We start from the raw sequence: 14027 nt of genomic DNA on the forward strand, positions 1-14027 counted from the left end.
AAATATATCTATACACACAACAGAAGTGGATGTAAACACCCATTAATTCTTAATTTATTTCTCTGGATTTCAATTTAAATATATTTGAATAGTAACTTGACTACATCTGCTTATGTCCACACAGACTTGAAAACAAGTCGCATCAAGCAAAATAAGTGGAATTGCTGGCGCAAGTAAACCAAGTATTTCAAACATAACTCTTCTGCACTCTTTATCTCTGTCTTAAAAGCTCTTGCTTTATAATAAAGTAATAAAACTTTGATGTTGCCAACAGCCATAAGAAGGAAAATACTAGAAAATTGGGCAAATTGGACACAAAATGAAAACCAAATGTAAGCAGGAGAGAGTTTGCTGCTGGTGGAGAGGACCATTCAGAGAAGATGTATATTAATGGGACTGAAATATGAAATATGAAGAAATATGCTCAGAGAGACTCTGCACACGAGGGAGGAGGCAGCTTTATTGTCGCCTGTTTCACCCTGAGTAATGCAAAACAAAAGTGACGCAACAGAAACGGGAGCTGGGATCAGACTGTGACAGTCGACGCAGACAACCTTGGAAAAAGCGAAGGTCCTTAAATTGAAAAACACAAAATAAACAACGAACACCCTCTAATTACTGGAGTCACTCGAACATGACGGGTGTGTGTGCGTGTGTGTGTGTGTGTTCACCTGCACTGATAATGATGTTCAACAGGTGTTTCAGCTTGAACTAATATGACCTTTAGCTCTCAGCAGTCGTATAACAGCCATTATAATGAGCTCAACGACAGTTCTCCTGCTCTTTAGAAGCACAGCAGCACTATCCTCTCCAATCAGCTGCTTCTTGTTAATTACAGCGACTGCTTAAAAAGTGGAATATTTAATCAACTATTTCATTTGGATCTATGACAAAGGAATAAAGTGCAGCCTGCCTTCGGGATGAGGGTTTGTTTTTTGTATCAGAGCATTTCTTGAAAAGCTCTGATTTATCAATTGAAAGAAGATTTTAGGACTCACAGTTGAGCTGCTCTTTAAATGGGCACTTTTGCAAGATTTACAGAATAAAACTGTGCTAACATGAGCAGCAGCTCTGTAGAAATCCGTCTTCCTGTGCTCAGCTTGGTTTCTCTTTTTAAAAGACAGCCATTGAAGCTCGGAGTTTGACATTTCACACCACATTATTCACCAGCATGTTCATAAACAAGGAAATGAAGAAGACTTCTTATGTGAGATTAGCTGCATGCCTCCTGACTAAGACCTCCACACACACACACCACTGATTGCCTGATGACAAAATGCTGCGCTCTGAACTTTGAAAGTTTTCCAATTTGCAAAGTGTGTGTGTGCGAACTATGTGTGTGTGTCTGTCCGGTGTTTGCATATCACAACAAATCAACGTGTTCCAGACAACCTGGGTCCTGTCTTAATTAAATGAGAATGAGAAGCCGGTGCGTCATCTGCGATAACATCACTTTGGCTCGACGCTGCTGTTTGTTGCACCGACGGACTCTAATAAAGATGAAAGTCGCACAAAAGTGCGTTGTCACTATTCATCACGGTGTCACTCAGCCGGTGCAGAGTGACTGATTCTGGAGATTTGGCAACGCAATAAAAAAAACAGCAGGAGCTGATCATTTGTTGACACATCCAGCAAACCCAGTGATGGGGTCGGATCAGGGAGAAATAACAGAGAGGGATGAGGGAGCGGTTTATTTCCTTAAAGCTGTTTCTGAAAACACACTGTGGAGTCAAACGTCCAGAGAGGAAGCTTGACCCTAATTAATGCACCAAATTCAACATCTGCCTCTTTATGAGAGACATTTAAAACTCAATGAGATAAAAATAAAAAAACTCCATGACATGTAAACTATATGTTTCCCTGACAATCCCACATCTTATAAGTTTTAATGGAAACTCTGATTTAGCTCAATATAAGAGACTGTCTGGGTCAATGTGAACGTGAGAGAGATTAAATTTAAATATTTCAATGGGGACCGTGAGAAATGTTAAATTAAATCAAATTTCATGGACATCTGTTCCTGGTCTTTACAGATATTTCACTTTGGACCAAAGGGTTAGGCCGAGCAATTGCACCACAGCATTAGTGTGGCTAAAAATACCCAGAGGTGTGAACACAAAGCTTTGTTAGCACAGCAAAGTATATTTTCCTGATTACGCTGAAATCCTTTTGAACAGTCTGGTCACATTTCCTTGCTCCACTTCAACTTTGCAAGAAGAAGTGTTTCTATCCCACCGTCCCCGAGCAGGGGAAAGGTTCAAAGCACAAATGCTAATCAGGCCTTTTATTTCAGGACTTTTTGGGCTGATGTGAATCCCCACCGCTGGGTTCTCTCTGCTGTTTCCAAACAAGCCGGCGAACCCTCCACTCACAATGTGTCCTCCTCATCAGCTGGAGGGGAGCAGGCATTTCTTATCAGGCTTTTGTGTTTCAGTGGATAAAGACTTTGACCATTTCAAAGATATTTGCGGACATGTCCTGGAATTAGGGCAGGGTCGCGGAGCGGCGGTTTGTACAGCAAGAGGGGTCTTTCTGTGCACCCCCGACCAATAATCCTGCGGCTGACTGTAGGCGTGAGTGTGAGTGTTTGTTTGTCTCTGTGCGTTGGCCCTGAGATCTGCTGGAGACCTATCGAACAAATTTCAGCTGGGATTAATTCCAGCTCCCACTGCGAGCATCAGAGGATAAACGGTATAGATGATGGATGGATGTCCTGCGTTTCCCACCAAAGGAAAGTTATGATTGTGAACTAAAGGTTTACACAGTTGAAGTGTTGTTTGAAGTGTTTAATGCCATCGTGACATGAAACTTTACTTTTATCCATGATGGTTACGATCGGCCAAACTCAAGTATCTCAACAACAGGACTTAATTGATCCCCTGACATTGTATCAGGCCTCAAGTCTCAGATTCTTACATTAAATAATACATTTCAGAAAGTGCAGAATTAGTTGAACAGTTTGTTCGTAGTAGCATTTTTTTCCTCTGCCCCATTAACCTTTATTTCTTCTGCCATTCGACAAGTCTAATGATCTGAAAGTGTGTTTTTTTTTGTTGTCTCGGCCCAAAATGAAATATGAAGGTCAAACTTCTGACATCTAAATGAATGTGGCAGGGATTTACTGCTGTTAGAAAACTGCCTGTGGTGCTCCTACATCTTTAAGTGTTGAATTTCATGATGATGAATGATTTCATATAATTGCCGTGCATTATGGATTTTATTTTCCTCCTACGCTGAATCTCTCTGTGTGGTGAGATGCCTGTTGTTGGCAAACTTCAGCGTTACAGTCTCGACCCTGTTGGAACAATTAGAATCAGGGTTGCCGGGGATTGCCTACATTCATCTTGTAACCTTGCCATTCTATTTAAGGGGCCGCCTGAGAGTGCACCTCATAACTGATGCATGAAAACATTTACTGGTCACCAGCCACAATCCCATTCGAGATGAGGCTCAGCTGTGCAGCAGGGGAGCGAGGCGAGATGCACGTCTGTGCCCGACTCAGCTGAAGGATTCGAATCTATCCCTGCTGAACGCTCATTTGAATATTTTCACACTGTGTGAAACGAGAGCAGTTTTTTTTTTTTTTTAACTTCAACTAATTACCTCCACTAAGGCTGTTTGTTTGTCTGTCTGAGGAGGATTACGCAAATACTGAAACGATTTTATTCAAACTTTTGGAGCAAGCTCGATCAAGGTTTTCTCACTTTTTGGAGGAATTTCCAGAAACAATGCAGAAATCTATAAGAAGGAATCAGGCACATGAAGAGTCTGAACATCTATGAACAAGTGAAACTGTAAAAAGTTTTATAGTGATGAAGTGTCAGCCCTGGTAGAGGCATTAGCTCACTGTGTGACCTCCTACTTTGATTTGATGAATATTGATCGTTCTAAAAGTGCTTTGGACCACAACAACTGAGCCCCTCCCCCCCACTGGACAGGGGCTGGCAGTGATTAGAGCTGCTCCAGGCCAACGAGCCTCAGGTCAGCAGCATCGTGAAGTTTCTGTGAGGCTGCTCTACACAGCCAGTTAGATATAAATCCTAAAAATGTGAAAACTGTGAGGTGGTTGATTAAAAAGATTCTTCCGATAGCTACTTATATTATAAAATATGCTGCAGTCTGATATTCCTGCTGTGGTGAGAGAATCTCAGAACGTCTCCATCGCAACAGAACCTTTAGAAACTCAAGTTTCCTGACATTACATTTCTCAAAACCAACGAGGAATTTTTCAATCAAAAAATTGGGAGTGTTTGTTTTTCAATTTGATACGAGACACACGACTCTGATGGGCGTTTAAACACCCAGAGATTTTTGAAATGCACATTTCTTAAAGGAGATCATTCTGAGGTTCAAGCTAAATATGTCATTTGGGCTTTGTATGCATGCAGACCGAGGCTATTTTGTGATTAAGGGTTTGATTATTTGACAGGGTTCGTTTGTTTCGGTCGATACGTGGGATGGATCCGTATTTTAATGAAGCTGTGTGGGAATTTGAATGATCTCGCGTGCAGCCAGGAATATCGACCTCTGGATTTAGAGAAATCTTTCTTCATAGTACGCCAACGTGACATTTTCTGATTATCCATCCCAGTTAATCAGTCAGAAGAAATGTAATATGGTACAGTTGTCAGCCTCACGGTCTCCCGCACATGAAATCCATCTAACTGTCTTTTCTCTTCTCATCTCTCTGCCTTCCTCCGCAGGAGGATATCAAACTCGTGGCTGAGCACCGGCTGGTTCACTATGACCATCGCCCTGGAGCTGTGCGATAGGATCAATGTCTATGGCATGGTTGCCCCTGACTTCTGCAGGTGAGACAGCGGAGCTGAATGTGAAACAGCATCGTCGGCTCATCAGTGAGCAGTTTTTAAAACAGAGCTGTACGCGGTTGCTTCACACGTATACAAATTCATAGAGGCAGAGAACGGCCGCCCGATAAGAAAGATTAAACGTGTAAATATATTCAGGCAGCTGATAAATAAAATGTCAGTGCGGCTGGAGATGTTTTTAGAATTCTTAAATTGCCTGTTAGTGAGAAAGAAGTCAGTAAACAAGTCGGTGAGACGTCACGGATAAGTCGAGCGGTGCAGTTTTTATCATGGTCTCACGCAAGACGTTGAGATTTCACATTCGTTTTCATTTGAAAGGAAACAACTTTGTGAATCAGTCGACAGATTTTTGTTTCCTCTTATCTTTTTTTTTTCTTTTCTACAAAGCTCAGAGGATGGAGTCGGGTCATCTGGACTGTTTTTGATCGCAGGATGCTTCTCAATTTTCTTTCCGAGCGCATGTCACAGATGTGGCATCAATAAAAACATGACGATGACACACACACGTTGAACTCAGGCAGAGGAAAGCTGCATTTCTTTGCTGTATTTGGATGAGAGGGTCCTTTTTGATGTGATATGGATGATAAATTGTGAAACGCAGACTTTCAAGGGTCCAGTCTATGAACCGGAGCAGAAACAAACGCAGGATGTGTTGTCATGACGCAGGTCTGTCGTTGTTTGAGTGAGTCCACTCAGACAAGGTTTATTTTTAAAAGGGTTTTGGTCACTGGAACACTTCCTCTCTGATGCTGACTCTGATTGTCAGAGAACAACTTTCTCTGACACCCAGCTGACTCTGACTGCTCGTTCTTTCAGGTCAGTGCACTCGATACACACAGTTTCTGTTCCTGTTTTTAGATTGGCCTCAACCCAGTGAGGTCTCAGTGCAGCAGCTCATAGACACATGTCACTGTTTAACAGATGAACACTTTTAATGATAAAGGTGAAAAGATCTCCAGGCAACGAAACGCTGGTGGCTTTGTTTCCCTACAGGTGGTAGAGAAGTAGCTGTGAGATTAAAACCGCCTCGATTTTAAAGCTGTGGCCCAAAACACTTCAATCTCGTAGAATTGGAGCGTTACATAACGCTGATGGGACACAAAGTGTATCTATAACACTGAAGTATGATCATAACCACACGAGAACAACCTGCACGAGAACATTTTCTGGGTCAGACATTTGGCAAAGCTTCTATAGGGACAGTTTTATTTCATATTCTATTATTTATTGTGTGTGTGTTAAAATTAGACAGTCATCGTGAAGCTAATTCATCCAAACTGTTGGATTTTTTTGTTGCGGTCGTTGAACCGTGAGAACAGCAACAATCAGGTTAATCATTTTAAAGCAGGTTTAATTTACCTAATCATGTTGTGCAGTAAGATTTTCTCTCATTTCCATGAATTGTTTGACCTTGACGATGGCCCTCTGCCGAGTAATGACTCCTCTAAATGGTTCTTTCAGATTTGAAATTCTATTCATAAAAAAACAAAAATCATTTCCCGTCCTGATCCTGCAGCTGTTAATGGATTCCTGTCTTTCATAGCAGCTTCAATCAGAGCGGACGGCTCAGTGGTTTAGAAATGCAGGAAATGTGTTTCCCCCCCCCAACCCTCCCATCACCCCCACCCCCACTTATCTACAATTCTAACTTTGCATCCCCCATTTTTAAAACATAAGCAGACACCGTGGGTGCATGTTTAATAAATATAGATTACAGAAATGCAAAGAACCATGGGATAAATAATCTGTTCTGCCTCCATTTTGCTCCGAGCGACCAAGGCTCCTGCCTCATTAGCGGAGTTTAATGGTTTGAATTACAGCTCACGTCTCCTTCACATCTCAGCTGCAACACTTTAATTGAGGACTTTTATTGGACGCGGAACAAGTCTTGTTAGGTTTCTCAATAAAAAGAACAAACTGTAGAACGCTCCGTCTTTTATTTTATCTTCACACATGGATCTGATTGATTCAAGTTGTAATTTATTTGGGTCTCGGCTCAAACTCAATCTGGACGATATGATGAAGAACGAGTGTCGGTTCATTATCTCAGCTCTTGTTGGCGTAAGCTGACACGTATGATTCGTTTTAGTTCTGCGAAGCCTGCGGACTTTTACTTCACTTGATCCCAATAAAAATTCAAAACCTCCTCTCGCTCTAACCTCATGTTAAAACATTAATAAACGATGCAACAACCGTTAAAATATCAGATATCTGGATAAAATATGAGTTGTGATGCCACCCTCCTCCCCCTCTTCTTCTTTTCTCCCTTTTCTTTTACCCACTTCCTTCTCTGTCTCGGCTTCAAAAGAATAGTTTTCCATGTTATTAAGTTGCTGCTCTGTCACAGTTGCTTACATTTTTTAAAGAACCATCCCTTCTTTTCTTTTAAAGAAAAATGTATCTTGCATGAATGAAAGTGTGTTTTTAATGATTTCTTACAGACGACTGACTCACTCTTTAAATTTTCATCTAGTGGCCTAAATTACTTCTCTTCTAAAAATGCAGGAACACAGCGGTGAGGTACATGTTTCTTCCGGCTGAAGCTTATTATTGTGACATTTTTGCCTTTTTTATATTTCACTGAAAATGTGCAGAGAGACTGGAGGATGATGGGGAAACTATCCCTGTTAGGTTTTCACATCGTTTATGACGCAATGACGGCAGTCAGGCTAACAAAACAAAAGGAGCACTTTCCCTCGTTAACCGAAGAAAACGTACGTGACGACTGCTGCAGCTGAAACCGCTGAGAATCAGACAATGAAGCGTCTCATACACATTAACGCTGCATCTGAGATATCACTTCTGACAGATGTGTGAACAGTGTATCTGCAGAGGCGGAAGGAGGATTAACTGAATTAAGATTTAACACAATTCAAGGAGCTAAATTGTTTTTAAATACCAGAGGTCTTGTCCTATTACCATAACATTGACTCAAATGTAAAACCGAGTGGTTACTGCATTATGGAAGGTGAATGCTGTCAGAATCATTAGCATCATCATTAGGGTTGACTTTTCCATTTAGAAGGCACATATTGTTAAAAGTAAGGCACAGCCATATAAATCTTAATGGTACAGTGGACAGTGAATGTGTTTGAGGTAATAATGTAAAGTTCGTTAATGGCAACGACCCCCATGCACATGTGCACACATATGTTTAGTGCACACTCTGCTCCTGTTTGAATGTGTTATCTATAATTTATTAAAGGTTGTAACAATTTACTGCCACGACTCGCACTGTAAATTGTCTGTTTAAGTGTTTCTCTGGAACAAATCTGAGAAGTTGGACACATGGACTGTCCCCTGAGCTCGTACACAATCCAAAGATCGGGAACTTTTGGATCTGAATCCTTTTATGTGTGTGGGAGGCTGAAATCTAGAAGAAATATAAAATAAAATGTGTTTAATAATGGAAAGAAAAAGGAAAGGTGAATGTATTATGCATTAAGTCTTCTGTAGTTTCTGCATGTCACAAGTCATTATCATGATTTTGGCCGGAACAACTATGGAAATCAGTTATTTTAACTATTTTTAGACCTAATTTTAAACATTCGTCTTGTTTTATATCCTTGTTACGGTTTTATTTGTGTCCTTCTGTTGAAAAAGATCAAGTCTGAGCTCATTTGTTTTAAACATTTGGAAACTCTTTGTGTGCGCTTGCTTTTTTTTATGACCAATATAAAACCAGAACCAATCATAGAAAATAAAGACAAACACAAAATGCTAACACGTGAAGAGGAAAGTGTGATGGAGGGAGTTAAACCTCTGAACGTAGGCAGACGTACGACAGCGAGGAGGCCGAGCTCAGCTTTGTTTCATGTCGAGTAAATTTACCACATGATGTTTAATGAACTGGGTCGTGACAGAGGCCGTTGATATGATGGAAGACAGCTTCCCTGTCTGATCTTTAAAACTATTGTTATTGCTCAAACAAAAGCTGACAGCTTCTTAAAACGGTGACATCCAAGTAATTAAAATGAGCTAAATTTGTCTGCGTGCACAAGACAAACAGACAGATCAGCCTCCTTCACCACAAAATGAAAAACACTCTGAGGCGTCACATTAAACTCGAGTGACTGAGCGTCGCTGAATGTCAACTGTCTCTCATCTCTGTCTCCACCCCTGCAGGGAGCCTCAGCATCTCTCCGTCCCCTACCACTACTATGAGCCTCGAGGTCCAGACGAGTGCGCCATGTACATTTCCCACGAGCGCGGGCGGCGGGGCAGCCACCACCGCTTCATCACGGAGAAGCGAGTCTTTGCCAACTGGGCACGGACGTTTGACATCCACTTCTACCAGCCGGACTGGAGCCCCCCGCCCCTCCCGGCCAACCGGACGCTGAAGGAAACGGCCACGGCGGCACCACTGCTCCCCCAGAAGAGGTGACCGGTGCTGTGGTGAAGAAAAACCCTGTTGAAACTCGCATCAGGACTGAGGACGGGGGCACCGGACCCTTCACAGAGAGGACACAACATCCAGTCGTTTCCACAGGTGAAGACCAGAGTCTGCTGGACATTTGTTCTGAACGTTTCTCCAGCTCCAGCAGTGAACTTTGTTTACTGAGACGAACCAATTCAAAGTTGTACATCCGTTCTCTGGAAGCCTTGTGAAGTGAGGTCATACAAGAGGAAACATCTTCATGCAGTCCACTCTCAATGCATGCAGTGTCTTACTGTGGATCCTCCCTGTCTTTGTGCATATACATGTGTGTGTGTGTGTGTGTGTGTGTTTACCACAGAGGTACAACAGAGGATACAAGTCTGGTTTAAGCTCACCACAAAGCCTTTATTGGATAAAGGCTCTGTGCAGGATTCACTGCTTACAGCTCACTGAAAGAGAAATACCATTACAATGCCCCTAATCTCACAATGCAGCGCAGGAGACCCTTGGTGCTGAATAGTAATAATAGAATGGTTTGGATTTGGCAGTTTGAGAGAATGAATTATTACTGTTCAGACGCCATATTCTCCTGAAGATTTTCAAAGATAGAACAGGTCAAGTAGATGAGACCCTTCAGACTCCCGTGTCATGCAACAAGACTCAGACCCCCTCGGAAGGAGGAGGTTTAGAAATCACCTCCCCGACTTTCATTTATTCTGCCGGGAGCTCACGAGAGTGTCGCCCGCAAGTCAAACTTTGCAAAGGAGTATTTATGGATGAAAACGGTGTGTGGGTGTGTGTCTCCTCTGGCCCCATACATATGCATCATAAGGCTTTGTCAGCTCCTGTCACCAGTTAATAATGTGGTTTTATATTACTACAAGCTGCATCTCCATGTAAATGCACAGCCATGCCACACAAGACAAGTGGGAGATTAAGATCGAGAGCGGAGATGCAGCGGCAGCATCCATCCTGCTCTATTCATCTGCTGCCGCTTCTCCGAGCCTGAAGAATTACACCGTTTCGAGGAACACTGGGTTTTCTCTTTGTTGTTTTCTCGCAGGACTCATGAGCATGTGATCGGTCACTCTCCTCTCTTGATTGTGTTGTATGTGCAGTCTCCTCTCATTCGGTGGAGTATATGCCCCGTGTGCGCCGCCTCTCTCTCTCGCTCGCTCTGAGATCCTTGAGTTTTCCTCCTCCTCTGCTCTTCCTCCATGAATAAGAATCAGGTGTCGGTCCGACACAGACACTTGTTCTTAATGATGCATACAGGTCCAGAGTCCCTATTGATTTTGCCGTCATCTCTGTAATGTGAGTAATGAGGGGACAGGTGCCGAGGGTCACATACGAACTGTCGGTGCTCGTGTGGAGGTGAGGTCACGATTGCTTCTCCATACATCAGCAGATGCAGGGGTGGTGCTACCGGACGCCCGCTTTGCAAACACCAGGACATGCTTTCTGTTTTCCAGAGAGGCGTCGACTCATCTGTGAATGGCTGTGTGAAATTGTGTATTAGCAAAGAATCCAAGTGATAAAAAAAATATGCCCAGAGATCGAGGTTATATTTGGAAATCATCCCAAAATATTATATTCAGTGAAACAGAGCCAGAGAAAACTGAAACTGTCTTTCATGTCTGTACAGTAAATATGTAGAAAGAGCTCATGATAGAGGAGCTTAGTACCAGTGATAGAAGAAGTACTCAACATTTCTCAAGTTTAAGTACCACAGTAACTTTTATACTTCAGTAGTAAGTAAGTAAGTACTTGTTTTTACAAATACTAAAAGCATTAAAAGTAAAAGTAGTTGCAGAGTGTAGCCCATGAACGAATAGAACTGTCTGACTTGATGGCGGAGGCAGAGTTTAATTAAACACCAGCTGTGATTGGATAAAAAGCCCAATTCCCCACTTTTAACTGATGAATCCAAAATATAAAAACTATGTGAACATTCAATGCATTGTAAAAATGTAGTGGAGTAGAAAGTACACATATATGCTGATATATGTTGTGGAGTAAAAGCATCAGAATGTTAGTACAGAAGTACAGATACATGGAAAACGTACTGAAGTATACCAATAAAGTAAATATACTTCGTTGCATCACACCATTGGTATCAAGCGGAAATCAAAACGTTGGGCAGTTTGCTGTTTTCCAGTACACGACTTCCCTGTAGATGTTTTTGTACCGATGCAACAAACCAGATATAGTTTAAACTTTAAGGAGCGTCTCTAGTTTTCATGCTAAGCTAGGCTAACTGGACACTGAGTCCAGCTACATATTTACTGTGCAGACGTAGCAGTGGTGTCTATCTGAAGATTCAACATGAGAGAAAATACATTTCCCAAAATATAAAACAGTTCCTTTGTTTGTTTGTTTGTTTTTTTACAACTAATCATATTTAGCTACCGGTCGATTGTGTTATCTAATGTCATGTCAGCACTTATGTACTCGTGTTTCTTTTTGCACATAATAGAAAATATCATTCCGCTCAATAAAATACTTTTTATCTGTCGTCTTTCGTCTTCCGCAGTTTCTATATTTATCAGTGAGATATGGATAAAAATGTGACTAATAGAGTTAAAAAACATTTCCTCTGTATTCGTAGCCTCCAGACATGAAACTGGAGCACAGAGGTTCTGCTGAGGATGTGACGACGGTGACTCACGTTCCTCTAACGGCAGCTTTCAATAATACTTTTCAGCGTCTCTCTTCCTATGTGCTCGTGACACGAGGCTGCGTCACAGTGAAATGATAATGAAAGAGCGGCAGCGCTGCAAGGCCTCCTCGTCACTCCCCCCGAGCTCCGAACATCCCTGACCACAATTCAAAAAAAGCGCACAAGGGCATTTTTCTTGTATTTGAAAGCAGTGCTGCCACATCACCTGGAGATGAGGAGTATAGATCAAGGAAGCATCATGAGATGATGGAGGGAAACTAAGTATTCAGCAGAGAGCCATGAAGACTTCAATTATTCGACAGCTGAGCTTTTACCAGATCAATAAAATGCACTTAAAATGCATTTAGGAGGATTGATGGCTCATAAAGCAGAATATAAAAACTACGGAAAGGGCTGAAAAATCACTTGACAGCTTTTCTTTTTATCCTCTAAAAGATACAAAACGTAAGTTATTACCAGGGCTGCAACTAACAAGCAATTTTTATTATCTTTTTTGTTTTTATTAATCTACAAATTGGTCTATAAATGTGGTTTCTGCAGAGTTCACCGAGCAGAATATAACATTTAAAGATCTTTTTACTCCACACAAAATCACAACATGTAATAAAAGTTTGGACCATCAAGCCCTGAATTTTTTATGAATTTACTTCCCGGCAGAATATAAAGTGGTTGATATGATTAAATTAATGCAACCTGGAGTCTGATAAGCGAAGGAACTGGTTAGAGGGATTAATCAATTATAAGATACATTAAATTAAGATAATTCAAGTTTAATAAAATCAACACTTTATCGTGACATAACTTTCTGATGGTGCTGAGTGAAACTCCACAAAACACGATTAAAACAGCCTCCAACGCGATAACAACTTTACTTTTATGATGTAAAACACTTTCTACGTCAGGCTCTAAAATAAATAAATTAAATATTCAATGCTTGTCCAAAACTTATCTGTTTTAATACAGGATCTTAAATAAACGGAATTCAAATTCTATTAATACAAACGTCATTCGTATCGAGCAGTGGTTCTGTTGAGCTCTCTTTAAATACACTGGGTGTACAATTGACTTTATATAAAGGAATGAATCTCAAACAAAACAATCTGGCCAGAGAAGATTAAGCAGCTCACATTTATTTCTGAGCTTTCTCTGCCTGAGGAATCAAAAACAGTGTCAACTTCTCTCCCTTCCCCTTTATTTTTATTTTACTTTAAGTTAAAGCTAAATTCTAAATTTAAAAACACAGAGACGAGCGGTGCAGAGCACGGTTCATGCAGCTATTGTTGCAGATGAGAATAAAAAAAACTGGGACTGCTAAAATTACTATTATCCTTCCCGGGAATGATTGACATTACAAAGGCTCGCTGACAGGCGAGCGGGGGGAAATCCAGAGTTTCCATGGAAATTGGACAACCTGTCAGGTGCAGACACGGTCTCCAAACAGCACGTGTTCTTGTTTGTGCATAAATCATTAAATTTAGCAAGTTGCCTCATGAGGCTAATGTCGATGTTCCACTTCTAAAGACAACATGCGTGTGTCTGTGTGTGCGCTCGCCGGAGAAATGCGCCGCTGTCGTTTGAACAACCTGTGTGACACATTCGGTGCATCCTGCATGACTCTTCAGCCTGAAGTCTTTCTTCATCTTCGGAGATGGCAGCTCTTATATTGTCCTGTCACTGGTTTTTCAACCAGCAGGTCAGGTGTGAAGGATGACAGACACTGATCTTTATTAGCATAAAGAAACCATAGTGACAGAGGAGAGGGGAGAGTATATTACCTCGACGAGAGTCTATTCGATTCAGTCTGCGAGCGCTCAAGTAGAAACGAGAGGCTCGGAGGAGATGAAGTCAAGTTTGAAGTGGGTTTAGGAACAAACAAATTCATCTGAGGCTACATGCACACTACTCATAACTAACCTGGTATACACAGATTGTGTGGAGGCTTGAAATCATTGGCTGCTCTGTCTTTTTGAAATCCAGGACTGGAAGACAAATCACTGTTTCCAGGAAGACAAAATAAAAATAATACAAATATCAGCGCTCCCAGGCTGAATCACAAGAAGGTCGAGTCTTTAACTGCGTAACTGAGTTTGTTTGATCAATATATCAATGAAAATAAAAGAAGAACCAGACAATCAAGTCA

At 41.4% G+C, this 14027-nt stretch overlaps 1 protein-coding gene across 1 annotated transcript in view; it reads left to right on the forward strand.

Annotated features, from left to right (window-relative positions):
- The window catches only part of st6galnac5a (ST6 (alpha-N-acetyl-neuraminyl-2,3-beta-galactosyl-1,3)-N-acetylgalactosaminide alpha-2,6-sialyltransferase 5a), a 36109-nt gene extending 24387 nt beyond the window's left edge, over window positions 1-11722 (forward strand). Inside the window, exons 4-5 of the mRNA XM_069510690.1 lie at window positions 4704-4811; window positions 8955-11722. Coding sequence (XP_069366791.1) covers window positions 4704-4811; window positions 8955-9213 — 367 coding nt within the window. The 3' untranslated portion in view covers window positions 9214-11722. The remainder of the gene's footprint in view (window positions 1-4703; window positions 4812-8954) is intronic.
- Window positions 11723-14027: the final 2305 nt, after the last annotated feature.

This window comes from Paralichthys olivaceus, chromosome 16 (genome assembly GCF_024713975.1).
Source record: "Paralichthys olivaceus isolate ysfri-2021 chromosome 16, ASM2471397v2, whole genome shotgun sequence".
Taxonomy (NCBI): domain Eukaryota; kingdom Metazoa; phylum Chordata; class Actinopteri; order Pleuronectiformes; family Paralichthyidae; genus Paralichthys; species Paralichthys olivaceus.